Source organism: Hippopotamus amphibius, chromosome 7 (assembly GCF_030028045.1).
Source record: "Hippopotamus amphibius kiboko isolate mHipAmp2 chromosome 7, mHipAmp2.hap2, whole genome shotgun sequence".
Classification (NCBI taxonomy): domain Eukaryota; kingdom Metazoa; phylum Chordata; class Mammalia; order Artiodactyla; family Hippopotamidae; genus Hippopotamus; species Hippopotamus amphibius.
Genome location: NC_080192.1, coordinates 88,692,794 through 88,718,706, shown reverse-complemented (window position 1 = coordinate 88,718,706; position 25,913 = coordinate 88,692,794). Strand labels below are relative to the sequence as shown.

The 25,913-nt window shown below is 33.0% G+C and overlaps 1 protein-coding gene across 8 annotated transcripts in view; it reads left to right on the top strand.

Annotated features, from left to right (window-relative positions):
* The window catches only part of ZNF638 (zinc finger protein 638), an 80,971-nt gene that overhangs the window by 39,651 nt on the left and 15,407 nt on the right, over nt 1–25,913 (top strand). For all 8 annotated transcript variants that reach the window (XM_057741172.1, XM_057741174.1, XM_057741169.1 and 5 more), the window contains 12 exons: nt 2,218–2,276; nt 2,500–2,552; nt 10,156–10,206; nt 11,742–11,813; nt 13,193–13,279; nt 13,549–13,617; nt 14,001–14,041; nt 15,382–15,513; nt 18,330–18,458; nt 20,692–20,733; nt 21,216–21,350; nt 22,519–22,644. In XM_057741172.1, the coding sequence (XP_057597155.1) occupies nt 2,218–2,276; nt 2,500–2,552; nt 10,156–10,206; nt 11,742–11,813; nt 13,193–13,279; nt 13,549–13,617; nt 14,001–14,041; nt 15,382–15,513; nt 18,330–18,458; nt 20,692–20,733; nt 21,216–21,350; nt 22,519–22,644 (996 nt within the window). The remainder of the gene's footprint in view (nt 1–2,217; nt 2,277–2,499; nt 2,553–10,155; nt 10,207–11,741; nt 11,814–13,192; nt 13,280–13,548; nt 13,618–14,000; nt 14,042–15,381; nt 15,514–18,329; nt 18,459–20,691; nt 20,734–21,215; nt 21,351–22,518; nt 22,645–25,913) is intronic.

The window sequence follows — 25,913 nt, the reverse complement described above, 5'->3', positions numbered from 1 at the left end:
CACATGTTGATACTCAAAATTTTCCTTAAAGGAGCAGGAGCCCTTGATGTAAAAAAAAGTATAATCAAATTTTCCAACAAACAGAACGCTCGCAATTATAAAATAGTGCTACAGATCAACTCTTTGCAAAAACAAAACAAAAAAACAAGGCTTAAAAAATTTTACTGTTTTCAGCAAGATTAATGGGGACATTACATCTAAAACTTAGAGCAAGCAGTCAGCTTAGATTTAAGAAGACTGCATGGAAACCAAAAACAGTGCTGAGAAGCAGTGAACAGTGGTTTGAGTGTTATGGAACATCTAATGAATAACAGAGAGATAAAACTGAAGAGATACAGTCAATTCAGAAGAGAGTTTAGTTTTATTTTAATTAGAAACTATATCTTAAACATCTGTTACGTGTCAGGCATTGTGGTACATGCAGAAGATGCAATGATGAACAAGGCAGATGTGCTTCCATCCTTCTTAGAACTTACAGTCTATTAGTGAAGGTTAAAAAGTCTAAAATGATTACGAGGAAAGACATGGTGGATACATCTAGGAGACCCAATCTTTATATATCTGTAATTCCAGAAAGAGCACACCACTTAAAAACTGGTGAAGATGTTCGGTTTCGTAGTTATAATGGTGCAAGCTATGGTTATCCAGGCAGAAACAGTATAAATGTAAAAAGGAGTAGACTAGTCTTTGATAGCCAAGCAACACATTCTCAAGGTTGAGTGGAAAAAAGATTGATTCATTTTAATGCAGTACATGCATTTCAAGTCAATCCCAAGTTGTATGCTAGGACAGTATTCTCAGACATGTACGGGCTTGAAGACTTCATCTGTATATCTTTCCGAAAATATTACTGTCACAATGCACAACTTAAGAAATGGAGAAGTTATGATATAAAATGATTGGTAATGAGTAATGAAACTAAACATAGAGTAAAATTCAAATAGTCGTGTCTTATATAATATAAATTGTAAAAAAAAAATTACTTGTTAAAAACAATAATAATTTTGGTCTAAAATATGTCATCAGAAATTGATGTGTAAGCCAAGGTGTAAGGGCTTTTAAATTTATACAGAAGAAATCAATATTTTCAAATTTCTTTTAAAACTGACGATACCCATTACTAGAATAAAAAGTAGAAGAAGAGTATCTTCTAAACTGTTGGGGTGAGGAAGATGTTTGGGATAAAATCCCACATAGAACAAAAGAAAATGGCAAGGATGCCCCAAAAGAACAGAAAACATAAAATAACATGACAACAATTATTAAGTTCAGATCAGTTTAACACATTTATTGCATGTTCACTAATTGCCGTGATTTTAGGCACCAGTGATAGTGAAGAGGAGAAAGACCACAAGGAAAGTAAACACATATATATACTCTATTAGCAACAAGTGCTGTGGAGAAAAGTAACAGAAAAGGGAAATAGAAGTGCTCTTGTTGGGGAATGAAGAGCTGTGCAGCTTTCAATAACGTAGTTATAGAGGGTCTCATTGAAAAGGTGGTATTTGAGCAAACACCTAAAGGAGGTGAAGGAGAAAACGGTTTCTTGGATTGAGAGCATTCCAGAGAGAAGCAACTGCAACTGTAAAAGACTTCTCAGGTCCATGGCTGTGTAGTTTGTTTTGTTTAAGAAGTATAAAGGATGCTTGGGATTGGAAGTAGAGAAGGATAGGAAAAGGTATGTGGTGGTTTGTGGGTAGAGAGTAGGTAGAGTGTGTGGTGTAAACTCTTTATTAGCTTTTTCTCTGAGTGTAATGAAAGGTTTTGAATTTAGGAATAACAAGATCAGTCTGGTTCTATGTTAAAAATGGAGTGAGGCTGGGTGAAAAAGCAAAGACAGAAGCAGAGACCATTGTGAGTCTTATTATAGTAATGAAAGCAAAGGGTGGTGGTAGATTGGACCAGAGTGATAGCAGTTAGACATCAGAAATGTTATAGCACTATTTGAAATAATGTTTTTAAAAGATTGTGATAAGAAAATGTAGATAGGTGATAAAAGGCAGGATGTAAAATTACACTGTATGATCACAAATTGAAGAAAATATTTTATTTCTATCTATAAATAGAAGACTGTAAATTGTATTTATACTTTAGGGTAGGAATATTTTAGATTTGTGTGCGTGTGTGTGTTTGTATTTCTTATGCTTTTGTGTATTCTCAATTGCTTTTTATAATTGGGGAAGAAACTAAATTTTTCAAAATATTTTTCCTTCATAGAACAAAGAAGTGAAGAAAAAAATATCAGATTCAAAGAAAACACTTGCATCTACTTTAAAGTAAGTCCATAGTTGCCTGTGTGAGAATGAGTATGCATATCAATTAAATTTAAAAAATTTTTACAACTACATTTTTAATATATTTTATCACCCTGACTTCAGTTTAAATGGGACATCATTCAAATTGAATTATTGTAATCTATTTTAGATTTAAGCTTTGCATCTTTAGCAGTTTTAGAAGTTAGAATTTTATTCTTTGCTAAATTTGTTCTCCTTTTAATAGAAAAGATACAGACGCTTCCAAAGCTGTTGAAACTGTGACTTCAGCTTCTGCTAGTAAGTTGTTACTTTCCGTACTCCTCCAAATAAGTATATTTTGTCAGTTTACTGGAAACTTCTTGCAAGATGATGCTAGGAAAACATTATTCATTGTGCTTTAGTAGAAGGGATCCATACTGGCCCCTGTATTACTCTAGTGGTTAATATTAAGTAGTTTAATTATGAAAGCTCTTGTGGAATGACTATAAGGATTCAAGGAGATAATGTATGCAAAATACCTATCATAGTTCCACAGTTAATAGCTGTTTAGGTTACTTTTGCAATATCTCCCTCCGTTCCCTCCCAATAAACTAACAAGACAAAACATAAAGAAAGGTATGTTAAGATTGCTTATGTGGTCCTCTTTGATTTTGAAAGTCTGCTGAGAACCAAAAAAGTAAACAAAAAAGACTAAACAGAAATACATGATATTACATTCATGTGTTATTTCTTTACACACAGGAAAACACTTCAGGTCTTTATTATGAATCTACCTAAATGAATTTTGCATACAATTTTAAATCCAGTTTATTTTTTTCTCAGTCCATTTAGGATTGGAAATGAGAGAAAATAGTTATTGCCAAAACATATACTCTTGAATTTAGTAAACAGTGTGGTCGTGAAGGATAAGACAGAAAAGCTAAAATAAACAATATATTAGGAAAGTTAAATTGTGTTTTGTATGTTATCTTTTCGAAAGGTAGGTAGTTTATGGATTTATATTCAGAATAAAGAGTTTTTGGTATTAGAACTAATATTCAAGTTACTGGAAGGTTGGATTGTGTAGAATGTCTCAGTTTTCAATAATGTTTAGTTGGATAGTGTCCTGAATGTATTGGAAGTTAGTGAAGATGACTATGGGTGGCTTCTGGAAGGTGGTAAATTTTGACTAAAGTTTTAAATGTGAACATGTAAACAGATAATATTTAGAGGCAGAAGATTATTTCACTTATGGAGATGACATAACAAAGGTAACAGAATTGGGGAAATCACTTTATAGAAGGCCTTGAAGAGTCGTGCTGGGGAGTTTTGTAATTTGACCCCATTCACAGCATTTCTCAAAATGTGTGAAAAACTTATTCCTACAACATGTTTTGGATCAGATAAAGTTTAGGATATTTATTACACCTTTTTTTTTTCCCCTTTAAAAAACAATCCACAAACACATTCACTTTATGAAATCCTGCAGGAAAGAAACATATTTAACTTTGTTTAACCCACTGTTTCCAAAGCTTGGATAAGTGCACCTCATTTTTCCTGTGTAAGACGTAGTAATAATTGGTACACACTCTGGGAAATTTCCATAGAGAATAAGGAACCACCAGTTGTTTAGGATTCTCATGTAGATTGGGTGCATGGAGTGATTTGAGAAATCCTTTTGAGAAAACAGTTGGGATTCACTTTCAGGTAATCAGGACCTGGTATTAAAAGGTTAATTAAAATAATGTGGGATGCTAAAATCTGAATTTTTATTATATGGAATTTTTTATTGGATAACATAAAAATGAAAAGAAAATAAAAATATCAAAATTTTAGGCTGGATGGAGTTTTCTAGATGAGCGTGTGGTCATTGATTATAGTAAAATTTGGCTGCAGTGATTTCTTTGAACTGGGGAAGAACATTGCTAAATTTCAGGTATCAAAGAATATCCACTGGAGTTATCATTTAGTCAGTCTCATGGCATTGAAAGTGGGATACTTAGGAAAAAATTTTTTTTTAAGTTTAAGGTCTGAATTTTGGGAATGGTCCTAACATAATAAAAGTAATGTGTAGAGGGAGAAGTACTTTAAGTACTTCATCCCTTCGAATATAAATGTAGAAAGATTAAAAAAAATAATAATAAATAAATGTAGAAAGAAAGAGAGGAGCCCAGGGCTGAGAAAAAGTGTCAGGTGAGAAAAATAAGATAGCTTTTTGAGATCAGCGATGTCAGATTGAAGAGGGATAGGAAGTCAGGGTAGTTTTAAAGAGAACTTTGGTTATAAGCACAAATCAAAAAGGATGTAGGAAAGTATGGGGAGGAAGCAAATGCCTAATTTTATCAGAAAGGGAAACTTTAGAACTTTTACCCAGTACAAATTGTTTACTGAGCACTCTGCTATATGCCCAAAATTAGAGGCACTTTATAAAGTGGTTAGGATACATTAGAGAGACAAATAGACAAAGACAAGATCTTTTTCTCAGTAGCTTATAATTTAACTTGTGCCAGAAAACAGAAAACAAGGGAAAGGAACCTACCATGGTTACACTATTTATATTAGGCAATTTGTTACCTCACTTAATCTTTCAGACCACCCTATGAGTATGGTTCATACTGTTCTCTCGTTTGATAGATGAGGAAGCAGATTCAGAGAGGCTAAATGACTTAGGGTCACATGGAAGAGTTAGGATACAAACCCAAAACTATATGCTTCCAAAGCTTTTCAGCTATACTAAAGTCCCTCTCTGAGAATGAAAACTTGTTCTGTATCTCCTTTGATTGCTCTTATTCTTTCATCTTCCCTTCATTGTTTCCCTAAATGTCTGTTCCTCTTCTCATATCCTACTTTTCTTACTGGTTGATTTCTTTCCTTTTCATATCTTTAAGGACCAGTGACATCTCCCATACATACATAAACCTCTTCTACCTGCTCATTTTCTTATATTATCTGACAATCACCACCAGTTATCCAATGTAGAAATCTATTGGTAATCCTTTAGCCTGTCTTCTCTTCTCTTTGTCCTACCCAGTTCAAACTTAAATAACATCCTTCCTTTTCTCATCCAGTAGGTGGCTGGTTCAAATTAGTTCGCTTGAATCTACCTCAGATTATCTCACCTTTACTCCATCACAGCTGTTAATGTTTTAGTTTAGACTCACATTTGAATTTTTTTTAATTAATTTATTTATTTTGGGCTGCGTTTGGGTCTTCGTTGCTACGCATGGGCTTTCTCTAGTTGTGGTGAGTGGGGGCTACTCTGTTGCGGTGCATGGGCTTCTCAGTGTGGTGGCTTCTCTTGTTGCAGAACACAGGCTCTAGGTGCGGGCTTCAGTGGTTATGACTCGTGGGCTCTAGAGCACAGGCTCAGTAATTGTGGCGCATGGGCTTAGTTGCTCCGTGGCATGTGGGATCTTTCTGGACCAGGGATCGAACCTGTGTCCCCTGCATTGGCAGGTCAATTTTTAACCACTGTGCCACCAGGGAAGTCCCTCACATTTGAATTTTTGAAGCTAGCCTCCTGACTGGTGTTTTTTATTCTACTCTGCTCCATTATTAACACTATTGCCCTGAGGTCGCTTTAAAGCAGATCTGACCCATGGGAGAAAGCCTAAATTCTTTAGCATTGCATAAATAACCCCTTACCCTTTGGCCCAGATTACTTTTCCATCTCTTGTCATGCAACTGTATATTATGTTTCAGCTACTCAGAACGGTTTATTTTCCAGTATGCTATGCAGTTTCATTTCTCAGGTCTTTATACTATCCATTTGTGTGGAGTCATTGTCCACCAGTTAACTTTACTTAGTAAGCACTTATGAAATAGCTACTTAGTAGGGGCCAGGCCTTGTGCAAGATAACTGAAAATATGAAATCAGTTGAGATTCCTTTTGTAGGGTCGAGGTGGGGTAAATTCTAATTTATCCTTTAAGGTCCATCTCAGATGAAGCTTCTTGTGATACCTTCTGTGACTCTTAGACAGTTAGATGCTCCCAACTCCCTCCTAGAAATACTGTATTGTGTACATTAAATCACTTGGTATTAATAAGTTGTTAATAAGTTTATCTCTTTCACTTGGCTGGGTAGGGGAATATTTGTAGTTTTATTTTTCTATACCTTAGTATCCAGTGTGGTATAAGGGTTAATGAATAAATATTTGCTAGAGGAAGAGGATACTCAAACCACATTTGTATTAGTGTCATAACTGAACCCATGGAAGGCAACTAGAGATTATCATACTAAGTGAATGAAGTAAGTCAGAAAGAGAAAGATAAATACCATATGATAGCACTTAGGTTGATTTGTGTCATATTTCAATCTGTGAAACAGAAGCAGAATCACGGACATAGAGAATAGACTGATGGTTGCCAGAGGGGAGGGGTGTGGGAGAGGGATGGATTGGGAATTTGGGATTGGCAGATGCAAACTGATATGTATAGAATGGATAAACAACAAGGTCCTGCTATATAGCACAGGGAACTATATTCAGTATCCTGTGATAAACCATAATGGAAAAGAATATGAAAAAGAATGTATATATTTGTATAACTGAGTCACTTTGCTGTATAGCAGTAATTAAAACAGCATTGTAAATCAGCTGTACTTCAGTTAAAAATAACTGAGGAATCCCCTGAGGGTCCAGTGGTTGAGACTGTGCTCCCACAGCAGGGGGCATGGGTTCGATCCCGGGTTGGGGAACTGAAATCCCACATGCCTCCTGAGGTGGCCAAAAAAAAACAAAACAAAACAAAACTGAACCCATGGGAAAACACATAGTGAACCAAAATTTTCTGGTTTGTCATTGTTAATTTAATGATTTTTTTTCCTGTCAGATTTTATTGGTTTCTTTTTTTCTCTTTTAAAGTATGTGTCTTTTAATCTTTTCAATTCCCAGATGAAAATTAATATTTTTTATTTGTCAATTAATTTCCCCAGTAAAAGCACTCTGCCCAAATAGTTCCCACATGCGAGTTCCAACAAACCTTAAAGGAAGTAATAACTCTAGTTCTAATTTCAACTATTCCATAGCATGCAGAGGAAAGGAAAACATTCTTTAAAAGGGGGGATGGAGCAACGGGAAACAGGAAGGAAAAAACAGGCTACTACTGACATCGAATGGTGACAAAGACACTGCACACTTATCAGAATGGCTAAAATAAGAAAATAGTAGTACCAAATGCTATTGAAGAAACTTGAACAGTGCTGGTGGGAATGTAAAATGGTATGGCCATCTTGGAAAAAAGTACTGCAGTTTTTTTTAACAAAACTGAACATGTGCTTACCATAGGACCCAACAGTTACACTCTTGGGCATTTATCTCAGACAAATGAATCACATTCAGACAAAACCAGTACTCAAATATTTATAGCCTCTTTATTAATAGTCAAAAACTGGGAACAACCTTAATGTCCTTCAGCATGTGAATGGCTAAACAAACCGTTTTATGTCTATAACATAGAATACGTACCACATAGCAATAAAAAGGAATGAATTATTGATAAATGCAACAACTTGAATGGATTGCAGAGGAATTTTGCTGATTAAAAAAATTCATTCTAAAAAATTATGTGTTGTAAGCTTCTGTTTACATAACAGTGAAATGATAAAATACATAACATCTAAAATGAGAAAATTAGAGAGCGAACAGATTAGTGGTTGTCAGGGCTTGAGGGGAAGGAAGGGAGATGGCTGTTTCTATAAATGGGTAGTAGGAAAGATCCTTATGGTGGAACTGCTCTGTATCTTGACTGATGGTTACAGTAATCTACATGTATATGATAGAATTTCATAGAACTAAATATACATTGAATGCATGCAACCTGGGGAAATTGGAATGTTTGTAAATTATATCAATGTCAGTTTCCTGTTTGTGATATAGTACTTAGGTATGCAAAGTATTACCATCAGAGGAAAACTTGCTAAAGGGTATGTGGGATCTCTCCCTATTATTTCTTACAACTCCATGTGAATTTACAGTAATCTCAAAATTAAAACTTAGAGAAATGTCTTAAAATGCTGATAAAGCTATTGTAATAAATTAAAATTATAGAACAATTTCACTTCTGAATATTTGATATAAAGTTTTTAAGTAAAATCTGGAAATACATTAAATGAATAATGTACTATGTCCAAGGGGGGGTCATGTCAGAAATATAAAGTTGGTTCAAAATTAGGAAATTTGTCAATTCCATTTACTATATTAAATAGAGGGAGGTAAATGCTGAGAAATTCTTAAAGTAGATGACTACATCCTTAATATGATAGCATGTTTGTGTATACATACTTTATTTATATACATAAAACATATACGTATATGAAAAGTCAAAAGCCCACATATGCTTAAGAGTGAAACAGTAGAAGCGTTCCCATTAAGGTTAGGACCAAAGCAAGGGATACTCATCATCACATCTATGAGTTAAAATAAATATTGTTCTAAAACTAATAGCCATTAGCCAGTGTACTACAAGTCAGGAGGCATTAAAAATTGGAAAGTATGATAAAACATATTGTTTGCAAACATATATGTATGATGGAAAACCCAATAGAATCTATTGAAATGCTACTAAATATAATCAGCCATCTTAATTCTCTAAATTACTATAAAGTTTTAATTGCTTTATTATATAAAAAAGAACCATTCATGCTTATATACTAGTAAAACATTCCATTTACAAAAATAAAGGTAGAAGCTATGAAAAGAAAACTTTTAAATACTGAGAGGCTTAAAATAAGGCTTACATGAGAAAACAGCTCATTTTTGGATAGAAAGCCTCATGGTTATAATATGCCTTTTTTTCTTACATTGAAACATAAATATTAGGAACCTAGTAAAAATACCAGGAAGATTTTTGAAACTATATAAGCTGATAATAAAGTTTATACATAAAATAGACAAGAAAATTCTGCAAAGGAAGAGTAATTAGGACAGACCAGCACTAATACATATTAAAATATATTACAAAGGTAAAGATTTATATAGTTTCATATAGTTGCATAAATAGACAAAAGATCAGTAGGACAGAAGAGATTCCACAGATGCTCCCCCAAACATATGGGATATCAGTAAATCATTATGGTATTATTTCAGATTAGCAGGGAAAAGATCAATTGTTCATTAAATTGACTAGCCTCTTTGTAAAGTATATAGTTTATAGTATCAAAATAAACTGGATCAAAGATTTAAAGTAATAACATAGATGGCAATTAAAAGTATTGAAAGGAAATGTGGAGCGTTTTTTGATTTGTTTTTAATTTCAGAATGAAAGTCCTTCCTTATCAGGAAGACATTGATTACACAAAAAGTACTTTTGTATAAGTATTTTGCATAACTTTTAAAAAAGTTGTTACCTATATGATGCAGATTAATTTTTTTAATATATAAAGAGCTCTAATAAGAAAAATCTCAAAACCCAAAAGATGAATTGGCAAATATTAAGAATAGACAGATCACAAAAGAAATAGAGATGAATTACACATATGAAAATTGACATAGCTTACTTATAATTTAAGAATCAAAGATTAAATCATACTAGTTTCTATCTCAGATTGGAGTGATTAATAACTTCTTTTTTTTTTTTTTTTTTGGATTTTTTTATTATTATTTAATAACTTCTTTTACATACTGTGTTTGTGTGGAAATGGGGAAGCTCCACTCTTCTGTACTGTTGATGGCAGTATTAATTGCTACAACCTTTCTGGAGGACAATTTCATGTTAATTGTTGAAATTTAAATCTTTCCCTTTGTCTCAGCAAGTCCATGTCTAAGAATTTACCTATTGTTATAGTTCCTTGGGCATACAAAGATAAGAATAAAGATGTTTCTTAGCACTGTTTTTACCAAAATTATGCCAAGTTAGCTTTTTCCTAAATCTAAATGATGTTTTTTGTAATGTGTTATTGATATATTTCTCTTGTTATTTTAGCCAAACCTGGACAAGCCAAGACATCTGCAGCCAAAATAAATAAATCTTCAGGTATGTTTTCTGTATTAGGATTCTAGACATATTAGTTAACTTTAAATTATTGAAGTTTTTATCAGTAGTCTTGGATTTCATGTGACACAGTGTGTGCTGAGTATATACCAATCTTTGAAATACAGTCATCTAGAAGTTTTGAGAAAGCAGGTTTAGTAGATAATGCTCATTCCTTGCAGTAATTATCAAAATAAAATAATTTAACTGGCAAACTATTTCTCATGATGAATATTAGCAATATTTCCATCTTTCTATTTTATTGAGGTCTTTGTTTACTTGCTTTTATAAACAAACAACAGCAAATTATGTTCTTTTTGCATTTTTTATGGGTTATAGTGGATTTTAAAGTAATTAATTTTTTTCTCCTTACCCCCTTTTTTGTTTTTCCTCCAATTTCTGCTAAATGCTGGTTAATTCAGAGTCATCTTTTTAAGATGATAGAGATCAGTGTATAAAATTGTCTTCTTTATAATGGTAGGAAGGAAAGGAAGTGGTCTTGAGCTAGCAAATACCATTGTTAGTGGCAGACCCATAATTTTCATAATAGTAGTTTCTTAGAAGCAATAATCTGAGGGAGTCAGATGTGGCTAGAAAACATATTTTGGAAATTCACTTATTTAGCAAACAGTTTGTTACTACTTTAATAATAAGTTTATAGGAGTCACTAGTGGAAATCTGGGGGAGTGGGTGCTAAAACCGCTAGCTACCCATGAGTCTTGGAAATTAATTCTGGATTTTTTTTTCTTAAGTTTTGGTACCCAACCAGAAGAGGTAAAGTGAATTGACTTGTGGTAATAACGTAGGATAGTGAAAGAAACACCTTAAGAGCTCATTGGGGCTCAGGATACTGCACTGTGACAAAAGTTGGGAATGACTAAGAAATGACGGGTTGAGTGACAGTCTATAAAGATTGGTATTTCTCTTTCTGAGCAAAAATTAAGGTCTGTCTTTGGATTATTTTATATCCACCCAAGGGTGGATTTGTAAACTTTTGATTAAATTTTGTAGATGTCAATATTTCTTTTACTTTAATAACTTTTCAAAAGCACGATCATATTCTCATAAATATGTTAGGTAGTTAGGACAGTTACCACCCTGGTTTATAAAAGGGGAAACGTGCACAGAAATCAGTAATTTTTTAATCAACTGGGAGCCAAGGAAGCATGGGCTGGGAGATCCTAAATATAACTGCTTTAGAACCATTAAAGGCATCATGGGATTGGTTTTATATCCTTGAAGTTAGTAATTATGCTTCTGGTTGATTCACACATTCAGAGATTTATGTAACTTGCCTGAATGCTGCTTTTTTAAGTACCCCAAAGGGGACGTGAATTCTTACTTCAGTGATTTTTTTTTTTTCCCCTAAAGAAATTATCATTTCTAATTTAGCAAATGACCTGTGTCCCTAAAGATGATAGCATTTTATGTCTTGAATAAAATATATAATGTGTTGCTCTTATATTCTTTGTGAGGTTCTTTGGGAATTGTTGATACTAGTTAAATAAATCAGTTTTGACTAAGCTTTTGTGATTTAGGGAAATCAGCGGGTTCTGTAAAATCTGTGGTAACAGTAGCTGCTAAAGGTAATAAAGCTTCAATGAAAACAGGTAAGACTGTTGGAAAGGAGAGATTATATTAAGTTTATTCTTAATTGTGCCTTAAAGAATATAATAAATATGATGTCAAAAGCAAGTTTAAAATTCGTATAATTTGTGATTAACATCTTGAAAAGTTTAGTTGATAATTCTTTGATATTTAAAACCTGATACACATAGGACTTTTGTTTTTTTGGTGCTTTGATCTTTTGCTTAGGAAACATTTCTGACAGCTGTATTATTATAGACTGCTCTGCCACTTCTTTCCTGTTTTCCTCATTTATTTAGAGCTGTCACTTCATATTACCTTACCCAGCTTGTAAAATTCCTCTGATAGTTGTTACTTTAAAGATTTTCTTTCCATGTTACAAGGATGTATCCTCCATAAAGAAATGGAACACTAAATTGTAACATGTTGAAAATAACATGATCTGTTTAATATATTTTTCCAATAGACTAATTTTAAAGAATCTTTGTGGAAATTATAAAATACGAGTTTTATGTGTATGATTATGATGTGCTTATGCCACTGGAGGATTTTTTTTATACATCTTTATTGGAGTATAACTGCTTTACAATGTTGTGTTAATTTCTGCCGTACAGCAAAGTGAATCAGATGTATTTATACATATATCCTCATATCCCCGCCCTCTTGAGTGTCCCTCCCACCCTCCCTTTCCCACCCCTCTAGGTCGTCACAGAGCACCGAGCTGGCCTCCCTGTGCTATGCAGCAGCTTCTCACTAGCTATCTGTTTTACAGTTGGTAGTATATATATGTCAGTGCTACTCTCTCACTATGTCCCAGCCTCCCCTTCCCCCACCCCCTGCTCCCCAATGTGTCCTCAAGTCCATTCTCTACGTCTGCGTCTTTATTCTTGCCCTGCCACAAGGTTCATCAGTAGCATGTTTTTTAGATTCCATATATGTGTGTTAGCATATGGTATTTGTTTTTTGCTTTCTGACTTACTTCACTCTGTATGACAGACTCTAGGTCCATCCACCTCACTACAAATAACTCAATTTCATTTCTTTTTATAGCTGAGTAATATTCCATTGTATATATGTGCCATATCTTTATCCATTCATGTGTTGATGGACATTTAGGTTGCTTCCATATCCTGGCTATTGTAAATGGTACTGCAGTGAACATTGTACCACATGAGGATTTAATAATTTGTGAATCATGAATAGCCTTCCACAAAAATTGTATCTCAGTTTAAATTTGCTTTTAATCTTATTAGAAAACAGATATTGAAAATAAATGGAAATATGTGGAGAAGAGCTGCTTTTATAATAAAGTTGAACTACTTATTTACTAATATATTAGTATGAAACATGCTAAATGACTGAATTGACCCTTAGAATAATGGTTCAACTCTACTTTTAAAAGCAAAATCTAGTGGAAAGAAGTCTCTAGAAGTCAAAAAGGCTGGAATTGTCAAAAACAAAGACGCCAGTAAACCCGTGATTGTACCAGGTAAGTTTGAAATGCTGTCATTCAGTGCTTTCTTTTCATTAAATCCTGTTGGTATACATTTGAGGTATATTTTGAAATCATTGCTTAAAAATCTTCAAAAGGATTGTTTTGTGTTTCAAAGGAAAACTTGTATTGGCTTTGTCTTAAATCAGGTCAGCCTAAGGAGACTTGAAGTAACAGTGAACTAGCTTAAGTTCTTGTTTAGATTCATTAGTTTAATTATATTAGTGTGTTTTTCTAGACTATTAAAAGCAGACTATTTCATGCAGAGAACTCTGAAATAAAGACAAGTGTGGAAGTCAAAGCCACTGAAAATGGTGCTAAAGAAACTATTTCAGGTAGGTCAATAGAAATTTTATTTTGTTCTGTTATGTTTAAAGATAGAAAATTAAATTTTAAGAAAATAAGGCATTTAATTTTGTGTCATATATTATATATTTTAATACCAGAGTCATACATAAGTGAAATTAAGAATATTATGATTCAGATCTTCACCTTGTCGCTTGATTAGTCTGTAATTTTGCTCTCAGAAGGAATAAAACTAACTGTATTATTGAAAAGCCAGTGTTACTTCTGTAGCTATATCCTACTTAAATTCTCTAGCCTTTTGCCCATTGTATACATTTTCATGTAGCTACTGCTTAACCCATTGTGGAATAAAGTGGGATCTTGATAAATAAAATATATCTGCATGAATTCTTATTTTATTTTGTATCTTAAGAAGCTGCTTTGGAGACCACAGAAAATGAAGCAGTTAACAAGGTTAGTTTTTATATTTTACTTATTTTTTAAAAGCTTAAGAAATTTTGATACAGTGTATTTTTCTTACTATAAACCTAGGTAAAAAATATACAGATTCGGCATGGTGAAAAATCCTGGTCATTGGTGACTTTGTAAATATTATTTAAGTTAAAAAAAATCTTGAGTTATACAGAAATTTAGGTGCAGATTATCAATAAATGTACATGTTATTGAGGATTAGTTTTCACTGAGAAGAAAGTATTAGGCCAGTTGGGTTTTTGAGTAGACAGTAGGTTGTCAAATTAGAACCAATGTAATTTTGTGACATTTATTTTTTCTTAGAGGCAAATGGGAAATATGTTAATATTTAGAATACCTTTTTTTGTGTGTTTTTAGAGGAGCAAGTGGGGTTTGCAGTTCTCTTTGAAGAGCATAAAGTTCACTTTATTGTTTTCCTGTGCTTTTATCTGTTATTATGAATATATTAAAATTTCATTAATTTAGACTTTACTAGTTAAGAATTTGAGATCCTTCAGGTGCTGAGGATAAGTTTTAGACTGGTTGCTCCATTCTTCGAGTAGTAAGTAAGTGATATGTGTTAATTTACTGTTTTGTTACTTTAAAGCACCAATAGAGTATTTTAGATTTATTTACTGCACTTTAGAAGGAATCATTTGTGAACAAAGTTTATCTGCTAGTTAAAAATCATTCTCAACTAGCTTATGAAAATTAGTTTCCCGCTTTTGCCCCGCAGAAGTCACAAGTTGCCAAATTTACAGCTTTGGGGATTTTGCCGACATCCACTAAAGGAAAAGTTGGCATTTATGAGAGTCATCTTGAAAAATAAAGTAGATCTGAGAGAAGAGAAGGCAGAAATTAAAGTATTTACTTTGTAGTAGGGATTGCGTTATGGGGTAAGGATCACAAGGGACTGGGTAAGCTTTTTTATATTTCCTAAAAGGGCTTGTTTTACTTGGTGAGGTAAAAGGATATGCACTGATTTGGAGCATGGGGATGTTAGCATCACAAGGCACAGGAATGGCAATGGTACACGAAAGGAAGGAGGTGTAGTCAGAGACAGGCAAACTTGTGTTTTTAAATTTGTTTTTAAGCAGTGGTTGCAGAAGAGAACCAAAGACCTTGACTAGATGACATATGGTATGACTGAATTATTCTGTGTACTTGAAGAGTGGAAAAGTACGTTTTGTTTTGTTTTTAATTTGTGGTTTAGACCAACCTTCTGAATTAATCAGATTTAGTATTAATTACAATTTAAATACTAACATATGATCTGCTGTGTAAATTTAAGTAAATATAACAGCAGTTAAGTTTTAATGTCAATTCTTAAATTTGTTTTGAAGGAAATAGAAGAAATGTGTGTGGTACTTATTTCTGATTTGCCTAATAAAGGATATTCTATTGAAGATGTTTACAACCTAGTAAAACCGTTCGGTGGTTTAAAGGATATTTTGATTTTATCATCTCATAAGAAGGTAAGAGTTGAAAATAATTGTGAATTCATGTTGTCCACAAGAACATTTTGAAAAACATTAAACTCACGAAACTAGGAAGAAAGGGATTATTAAGAGCAGCACCTCAGAATAAGCTGTCTCAAGCTAAGGCATTTTTAAAATATAAAACACAGATAATCCCTTATTTTAAAAATATATTAATCTAATTAGATGTAGTTTTATGATGGGAAGGATGGATTTCCCCATTAAAGTTTTGCTCAAAAAAGTTTAACAAAATATTTTACATCTGTAATATGTTAATACAGACTTTTAAAAACAACTTACAAAATTTTGTTGAGCACTCTAGCATTTCTGTTTTTTTTAACCAGTTATACTCAAATAGGAAATAACTATTTTCAAACTCGGACTAGTGAAGTCATCAGTACTTAGAACAGCCTAGATTTATCTGTATGTCTTCAGTTTTCTGTAATAAGTATATATTGCTTGTGTAATTTTAAAAGAAAACAAAATGTATTGTTAATAATGAACAATTTGTGGAAGGTATTTTATAGAAAGTGAAATTTCAGTAAAGTTTAAATAATGGAAACAACACCATTAGAGTGATAGAAAGTAGTGTTCTTACTCTAGAAAGGAGTTGGTGATCACTAGAGATTTTTGAGAGTCAAGCCAGCATGCTTAAGAGAACAAAGTAGGAGGTGAGAGTAAGTGTAAGTAGTTATATGCAATTTTCCTTTATGTTATAACTAGATTATTCGAAAACTAAACTAGTTGCATAACTCTATAAATGTGTTAAAAACCATTAAATTGTACACTTAAACAGGTGAACTTTATGATATGTAAACTATTTCAATAAAGCTGTTCTCTCAAAAGCACATTATTTATAATATCTTATATCGATATTCTTGTCGATACAAGAATAAAAAAATTTTTTTAAGAACTTTTATTGAGATACAGTTAATGTACAATAAACTGCATATATTTAGAGTGTACAATTAGGTATCCTAATCTCCCAATTCATTGCCCCCCAACCCTCCCCGCTTTCTCTACTTGGTGTCCATATATTTGTTCCCTACATCTGTGTCTCTATTTCTGCCTTGCAAACCGATTGATCTGTACCATTTTTCTGTATTCTGCATATATATGTTACTATACGATATTTGTTTTTCTCTTACTGACTCACTTCACTCTGTATGACAGTCTCTACATCCATCCATGTCTCTACAAATGTCCCAGTTTCATTGCTTTTTACAGCTGAATACTATTCCATTGTATATATGTACCACATCTTCTTTATCCATTCATCTGTTGATAGACATTTAGGTTGCTTCCATGTCCTGGCTATAGTAAATAGTGCTGCAGTGAACGTTGGAGTGCATGTGTCTTTTTGAATGATGGTGTTCTCTGGGTATATGCCCAGCAGTGGGATTGCTGGGTCATATGGTAGTTCTATTTTTAGTTTTGCAAGGAACCTCCATACTGTTCTCCATAGTGGCTGTATCAATTTACGTTCCCACCAGCAGTGCAAAAGCATTCCCTTTCTTCCACACCCTGTCCAACATTTACTATTTGTAGATTTTCTGATTATGCCCATTCGAACTGGTGTGAGGTGATACCTCATTGTCGTTTTGATTTGCATTTCTCTAACAATTAGTGATGTTGAGCAGCTTTCCATGTGTCTCTTGGCCATCTGTATGTCTAAAAGAATACATTATTTAATGTAAGACTTTTGTGTGATAGCACACTGAAATAGGTGGAAATTGTGGGAAGTTGGGAATGAATAATTCATTCATTTGCATCATATACCAAAGAGGATGTGTATGTAGATAAATATAAAACCCAAGTACAGAAAATCTGGATTATTTATGCTCAGTTTTGATTAGAGTTGAGTAGAATTATTAAGTATTTGGAGATTTAATATTTTTCTAGATGTTATATGGAAAAATATCAGCTTCAGTCATATAAACATTTTAAACATTTATTAAGATAGTAAAAGCAAAATGGAAATACAAAATTTTAAATATGTAAAATGAGAAACAAAGGATTCGTATAAACATACTGTAAAATATTAAAAGTTAAATAAATTAGTAAATGACAAAGAAATAATTTATTTTTTAAAATTACAACTTTAAGTAAAAATATCGACTATTTCCACCTGATTAACTATCAGACATATGGAAGAATGTTCAATCTGTTTACTTACCCAGGTTGAAAATTAAAACCAAAATATATAGAGCTATGATTTTACACTTATGAAAACAACAAAATAAAAAAGTAACTTGATATATAGAGAACAAACATATGGACACCAAGTGGGGAAAGCAGGGAGGGTTGGGGGGGAATGAATTGGGAGATTGGGTTACCAAATTGTACACTAAATACATGCAGTTTATTGTATGTTAACTGTATCTCAATAAAAGTTCTCAAAAAAAATAACTTGGTAACAATTACACATTTCTCTGGTTCTTTCATTCCTGATATTTTTCATATTTTGTCAATCATTAAATTTATTTACTCAATAGATGTTCATTAAATGTTTGCTGAGTTCTAGATAATGCTCTAGGTACTAAGGATATAGTGATGAATAAGATAAATAAGGTTTTCTTAGTGTCATTTACTACAATGTCCCTTCTTATTTCTCTTTAGTATTGTCTTATGAGTTCAGTTACATTCATTATTTCTTGTTTATGGTTTTAATGTTCTGAGTCTATTGGCCTCAGGAATGCTTTATCTTAAAAATATTTACTAAGTTATTCAATTCATTTGACTTCTAAGTATTAAATTTTTTAAAGAAAAAGTAACGATTTATTTTTTCATTCTTGTAATTTCTATTTTCAAAGGCATTTATAGAAATAAATAGAAAATCTGCAGATTCTATGGTAAAATTTTATACCTGCTTCCCAATATCACTGGATGGAAATCAACTCTCAATAAGTATGGCTCCTGACAACATGAATTTAAAAGACGAGGTAAATAATAGACTTACCATCATATTTACTAGAATATTGTTAACTTTTTAATCTGATTTAGTGTAGTTTATTATGTTTTCCAGTTTTCTTCTTTGGATCACATATTTTCTCTCAAACACTGAGAAAGCATCTTCCTATTTCTCTATAGTTGCCCATCTCATTGTTTGAAAGTTATTTCCATATTGAGGGAATCCAACCCCTCATGTATGTTGGAATGGAGAAAAAGTTGAAAACAGTAGTCTGTAGAGAACCCTATTCTTATCTCACTGCCATTATCTGTCATCCAAACTGGAATTCCGGAGGTTATCTTTATAATTTTTTCCTCTCATTTCTCATAACCAGCTGGTCACTAAGGTCTGGTCTAACTCCTAAATATTTCAGGAATTTGTTCCCTCTTCATCCCGTTCACCTTTGCTTCACCTCTTTTAAAACTCCTGCTAAAATAGGTATTCTTTATATCCTCTACCTTCAGTTTTGTCTCCCTCAAAACCTTTTTCCCTAAGTCATGGGACTGGTATAAAATTAAAATCTGTTTAAATTCAGCTGGTTTAGAAACCCTTCATTGCTTCTGTGTGGCTTACAAACAGAGGACGGTGGAAATGCATGTGTTTATTTTATTTTATTTTTAAAATTTTAATTTATTTTTATAACCTTTTTAATAGTTTATTTAAATAAATAATTTTTGGCTGTGTTGGGTCTTCGTTCCTGTGCACTGGCTTTTCTCTAGCTGTGGTATGGAGGGGCAGCTCTTCATTGCGGTGTGCAGGCTTCTCATTGCGGTGGCTTCTCTGGTTGTGGAGCATGGGCTCTAGGCTTACGGGCTTCAGTAGTTGTGGCATGTGGGCTCAGTGGCGCAAGGTCTCTAGAGCGCAGGCTTAGTAGTTGTGGCACACGGGCTTAGTTCGCAACGTGGGATTTTTCCGGACCAGGGATCGAATCCGTGTCCCTTGCATTGGCAGGGGTATTCTTAACCACTGTGCCACCAGGGAAGTCTACGTGTAATTTTTTTTTAATTAATTTTTATTGGAGTATAGTTGCTTTACAATGTTGTGTTACTTTCTGCTGTACAGCAAGGTGAATTGGTTATACGTATACATACATCCACTTCTTTTAGATTTCCCTCCCATTTAGGTCACCACAGATCATTGAGTAGAGTTCCCTGTGCTATACAGTAGGTTCTCTCTCATTAGTTATCTATTTTATACATAGTAGTGTATATATGTCAATCCCAATCTCCCATTTCATCCCATCCCCATCCCTTCCCCACTTGGTAACCATAAGTTTATTCTTTACATCTGTGACTTTGTTTCTGCTTTGCAAATAAGTTCATTTCTACCATTTTTCTAGATTCCACACATAAGCGATATTATACGATATTTGTTTTTCTGACTTACTTCACTCTGTATAACAATCTCTAGGTCATCCATATCTGTAGATGTCACTATTTTGTTCCTTTTTATGGCTGATTAATATTTCATTGTATACATGTACCACATCTTCTTTATCCATTCCTCTGTTGATGGATGTTTAGGTGGCTTCCATGTCCTGGCTATTGTAAATAGCACTGTAATGAGTACAGAAATGCATGTATTCTGAAAAAGCCTTCCATTGAGGATCATTCTAATGTGATGTACTTACTGCAGTGGTTTTATATATGTCACTAGTGGCGAAGAGAAAAAAAAATTGAACAGTAGTATCATAAGATAAAGTTATTTTTCTATACATTTAAGCCTTTCATTTAAACTAGCTTCTCCCAGCTTTGGCCTCTTTATTTAATTTATTTATTTAATTTATTTAATATTTATTTAATTTATTTAATACCCTGTGATTTTTTTTTTTAACTAGCCTACATCTGTATTCTTCCTCATCCCCTACTTTGCCTAGTTGACTTTTTGTTTTGTAATTTGAATTCTCTTACTGTCTACTAAATAAAATCTCATATTCCTTGTATGTAAATTTGGGTGTCTTCCCCTAAATGTACCACCTTATTAGTCTTTAATGTACTTAGAGGACTAGGAAGAATTAAGGTCTATGGGTAGGGTAGGACTTAGATAACTTGTTTAGGGAGAGGGAAAGATTTTTGAAAGGAACAGAAATTTTGCTTACTCATTATATGAAATAGTTGTTAATGCTTATTCATATAGATTATTTTATATCAATAAATCTTGACTAATTAAATATACAAATGAGAAAGAGCTTACACCTTCCATCTTCCTCTATTTTGCCTTTCTAGGAAGGTATATTTACAACCTTAATTAGAGAAAATGACCCAGAGGTGAGTTTTGCCTTTAAATGCTTTTGTACACTTAATTGATAGAAACATTGGTTATGTTATTGTTCACCTGTCAAGAATTAAAGAAAATCTTAGCACTAGTTTTAAAATATTGAGGTGATAGAGATGTCAGATGTCTTCTTTTGGTAAAAATAAGAAATAGAGGGTGAAGGAGTCCCTAATGTGGAATATTTTTTAGATTCTGGAGCCATATTAACTGGCTTGGGTATATATTGGGTATATTAAGTGTAAACATATTATGTTGATAGAAGAAAGATTATATTTTCTTTTTTAGTATATTTCACTGATTATTCAAATCTAAAACTAAGACCTCAGTATCTTTACCCATATAGTAATTTTCTTACTCTTGGGAGAGGATGTCATCTGACCTCTGAAAAATAAATTATTGTTAATCTGCACTTTACAGTTTGATACTTCAGCTGTTTTTCTGTTTTTCTGTGCTGTCTCTTAAAAAAAAAATACAGGTAAATGTAGATAAAATTTACGATCGATTTGTACATCTCGATAACTTACCAGAAGATGGACTTCAGTGTGTACTTTGTGTTGGACTTCAGTTTGGAAAAGTGGATCACCACGTATACATGAGTAATAAAAACAAGGTAACAAGGTCTCTTGTATTTTAGCTGTATGTTCTATAGAGAATATATAACTGAACCCTATATTTTTATGGTCTGTAACTTTTTTTTTTGGTCTGTAACTTTTAATTCAGCTTCTGAACTAAAGCACTTATAAACGTTATTCAGCCTCTTAGCAGAATTATGATATACCATCATAATTTCTCCTGGGCTGTGACAGGAAGGAAGAACTGCTAGTTTTAAGGGGAAATTAAAACTTGCACAGGGGAGAGAGGTAATAGGGCAAAGAGCATTATCTTATAGGGAAGTTTAGACTTGAGTTCATCTAGCCTTAACTACCTTTCTGACGTTAACCAAGTTGGTTTACATTTTCAGTTCTTATTTATAAAATGAATGTCAACTAGATACTTCTAAAGTCCCTTTACATTTGCTGTGCCCTCTGTCTTTTCTATTTAATTCAGACATATGTCCATGACAATTAGATTTTGGTCAACCGTATATTACCTAGAAAGTAGAAAGGGTTTTATAGCAAAGTTGACAGTATTTGCTTCATAAAAAATAACTTATTGACGAAGTAGATACTAATTTCTTTGATATGTTTAAGAAATTTCTTTACACATGTTTGTGTCAGTTTGGTGGCATTAAGTATATTCACATTGTTGTGTAACCATCACCACTATCCATCTCCAGAACTTTTTTTTAATTCTCGCAAACTGAAACTCCCTGTGCATTAATCAGTAACTCCTCATCCCCCCTTTTCCTAGCCCCCTGGCAACCACCATTCTACCATTCAGATTCCTGTCTCTGAATTTGACTGTTTTAGGCACCTCATATAAGTGGAACCATACACTTTTTGTCATTTTGATTCTGGCTTGTTAACTTAAGCATGTCTTCCAGCATGTGTTGTAGCGTATGTTAGAATTTTTCTTCTTGAGGCTAAATTATATTCCATTGTATGCTTGTACCATACAAGCATTTGTTTATCCACTCATCTGTTGATCAACACTTGGGTTGCTTCCACCTTTTGACTGTGTGAATAATACTGGTGTGAACATGGGTATACAAATACTTGTTCCAGTTCTGGCTTTCAGTTCTCTTAGGTATATACTAAAAAGTGAAATTGCTCCATCCTATGGTAATTCTACTTTTAATTTTTTAAAGAACTATTAATACTTTTTTGTCTTCTCCAAAGGCAATTCTTCAGTTAGATAGTCCTGAATCTGCTCAGTCAATGTACAGCTTTCTGAAACAAAATCCACAGAATTTAGGTGACCATGTATTGACCTGCACATTATCTCCAAAGACAGACTCATCAGAGGTAAGATTATTTTGTATCAACTTTTGTACTTTTAGAAAATGAGGAAAGCATAAAGGTCATTCTCTCAAAGCTAGAAGATAAACACTCTGAAGGTAATTTCGAGTATTATTCTTGGGCAGTAGTCAAACTAATTCTGAGTTTAGATACTATTTCTTTTAAAAATTTATTTTGCAATCACTGTTCCAATTTTCATGGTTTATGGAACAGTATAAAATTGTCTAAATGAGAATAAATTGAGGTAATTTTAGAAAATGTAGCATATTCATTCTGATGCTTACTATGGACATATGTGCAGAGTGATTCTATTTATATAGCATGTTTATCTCCAGAGTGCAGAATCTACATTGAGTCCATTTTGACTTCCTCCTGGTAGAAAGAAGTTTGTTTTTCCCTTTTATTTATTTAAATTATTATAAACTCTCTTCTTGTATAAGAAATAGATTTTACAGGTTCTTGGCTTACACAGTAATAATCTTTGAAAACTATGAATAGTCTACCTTTGAAAGAATTAAATTCAAACTCAGATGTTTTCTCTTTCTAATAGTTTCATTGTATCTCAATAGTGGGAGGTAAATAGGGCCTTGTATTTGGTGTCTGCAGGTTTTTTTGTTAATCTGCCAAAAATCTTGTGCTAGCTCAAGAAAGAGAGAATTCCACATTCTAAATCCAAATTAAATAGAGCACCTGTAAGTAAATGCATCATGATACTGATGTAAGCACAAATTGAGTGGCTTATTTAACCTGATTTCAGAAAAATTTTTATTAAGTTTTTAAGCATTTTTTTTCTCAGTGGAATGCTGTATTTTTAAAACCTCATGTTTTTGATATGTTTCAAGTTATTACTTTCTACTGTGTTCAGAATTACCGTAAACACTGACTATACAGAAATTTTCTTCCAGAATTGTCCCAAATTCTTAGACTTAAAGAAAATGAAACAAATGGAAATTATATGAAACCTCTGCCTAAATTCAATGCTGCATTTCCCAAGTCCTAACTCAGCCCCATTCTTACAGCTTATTAAATTGAAGAGCACATTTAACTTATTGTAAAAGACTTATTAGCTCACCACTGATAAGCTAGCCTTGTAATCTTGAACATATCACATAGTGTCCATTATATCCATTCAACAAATCATAAATTGGATAGTAGAGGCAGGTAGACTAATTTCAAGGTAGTGTAATGGTATATATGAGAGGAGGTCTTGAAAGCCTAATCTAGACTATGAGATGGAAATGAATCCTGCCCCTAGGTTTTTTTAATAACAGTTTTTCACTTATCATGTTTATAATGTGTTAATTAATATCCTATGTTACCCTCTGTTCAATATCCTCCCCCATTTTTGTTACCTGTAATGTTACTTCCTCATGTAGTACATTACAATGTTTAATTCTATAACTATAGTTACCTTGCATACAAAATATGAAGGCTTAATTGAAACCCAATACCTGCATTTTAGATATCTTGATTATGAAGATATTTACTGTAGAATTTAGTAATGAGGGTGTGTCTATAAAGAAAGAAGTACATGTCTGTATCTTGCACACTTGGAATTGACTCTCTTATACTTGCAGTCTTTTCTCAAAATGATGCTGCATTTTTGTTCAGTATTTGGGCTATGGCTTTCCTATACAGTTTAGTTGTTTTTTGTTGTTGAAAGGAAAAAAGAAGACTGTCTTCATGTTACTTGGATCATATAACTTAATTACTATTTGTTGAACAGATTCTGCTCTCTTCTTAGAGCTGTTCTTCTGACACCCTGTTCTAAATTTATGGCCATTTGCTTCATAAAGCATCTATATACCTTTGATTTTATTTTTATTGCTCTTCTGAGTTACTTCTGTTATTTCTTGGACTCTGTCTCCTACTCTCTTGTATTACTTTGTTTGCTAGAATACATTGTCAAATAATTTAAAGTATGTGTGGCCAGTAAACTTTCTGAATCCTTGCATGTTTGGAAATGACTTTTTCTCTTACGTATTTCACTGATAGTATGTCTAGGTGAAGAATTCTGTGCTCAGATTGTTTTTCCTTTTATTGTTTTGTTTTTCTTAACCAGTGTTGTTAAGGAGAAGGCTGATTCCAATCATACCTTTGTGTAACCTACTTTTTTTTTCCTCTTTGAAACTTTTTAGCATGTATTCCTAGTTCATTTAGCAAATTAGTTATCTAATTCCTTCTCTATGCCAGCACTGTTTTAGACTTTGGAATACATTGGTAAACAGAGGAGTCAATGTCCCCGTCCTCAAGGAGCTTATTTTTTAGTGGAAGAGACAGATATATATAGATAATATATATATACCTTACCTATATATGTAAAATAGGTGTTCATAATATATATTTATTATATGTTATGTGTGTGTGTGTTATTATATGTATTTGTGTGTGTATACATAGTGTCGGATGGTAAAAAGTGCTATGAAGTTCTGTGGAGACAAATTAAGATAAAAAGAGAGTGCTGGATGGCGGGTTGTGCAGGGGGAATATGCAGAGGGTTAGGCCTCTCTGAGAAAGAATTATTTGAGAGACGAGACCTGAATGAAGGAATTAAGAGAGCGAACTCTACTAAGTATGAAAGAGAAGAGGTTTTTTAGAGAGAAGAGCTAAGGCCTTAAGGACATATTTGGTGATTAGGGAGCTCCATGAAGGATCAGTATGGCTAGTGCAGTGAGCAAGGATTTAACTTCGTTTGGGACTTATTTCCTATATCCTGCTTAGATCACTCATTGGATTTATAAAATCTAAAAATTAGTGTGTTCCTTCACCTGAGGGAAATTTTCCTCTTATCTTTGAATATTTCTTCTCTTCAAATTTTAATGTTCTTTCTGGAAGTAGCACCTGTTACTGATATTATGGATGCTATATACAACTGATTTTTTTTTTTTTTTAGAAAAATTCTTTAGAGAGTATGCTTTAGAGTTGGTTTTAAAGCAGTTCTCTCAAATATCTTCAGTCAGTTTTACGTGCTTGTTCTTGCTTGTGCGTTTGTTTTTTCTCTTTTATTAATTTATGAATAAAGAAGCAGGTTAGCTAATACAGATATCTGGTATAGATTTCCTCTACTATCATATAGGTTGGTTTTGGTTTTGGTTTTGTTTTCTTCTAACAAGTTTCTCCCGTGAATGAGAAGACTGCTTGCAAGCACTGTGGATGGGACTTATCAACTGTCATCTTTAGTTTTCTTTATATACCATTAAAATGTAGACTCGATACCTTACCCGATAGCCTAGTAAAGAAGGCCTTTACTCTGGGACTCCAACATCCACACCAGG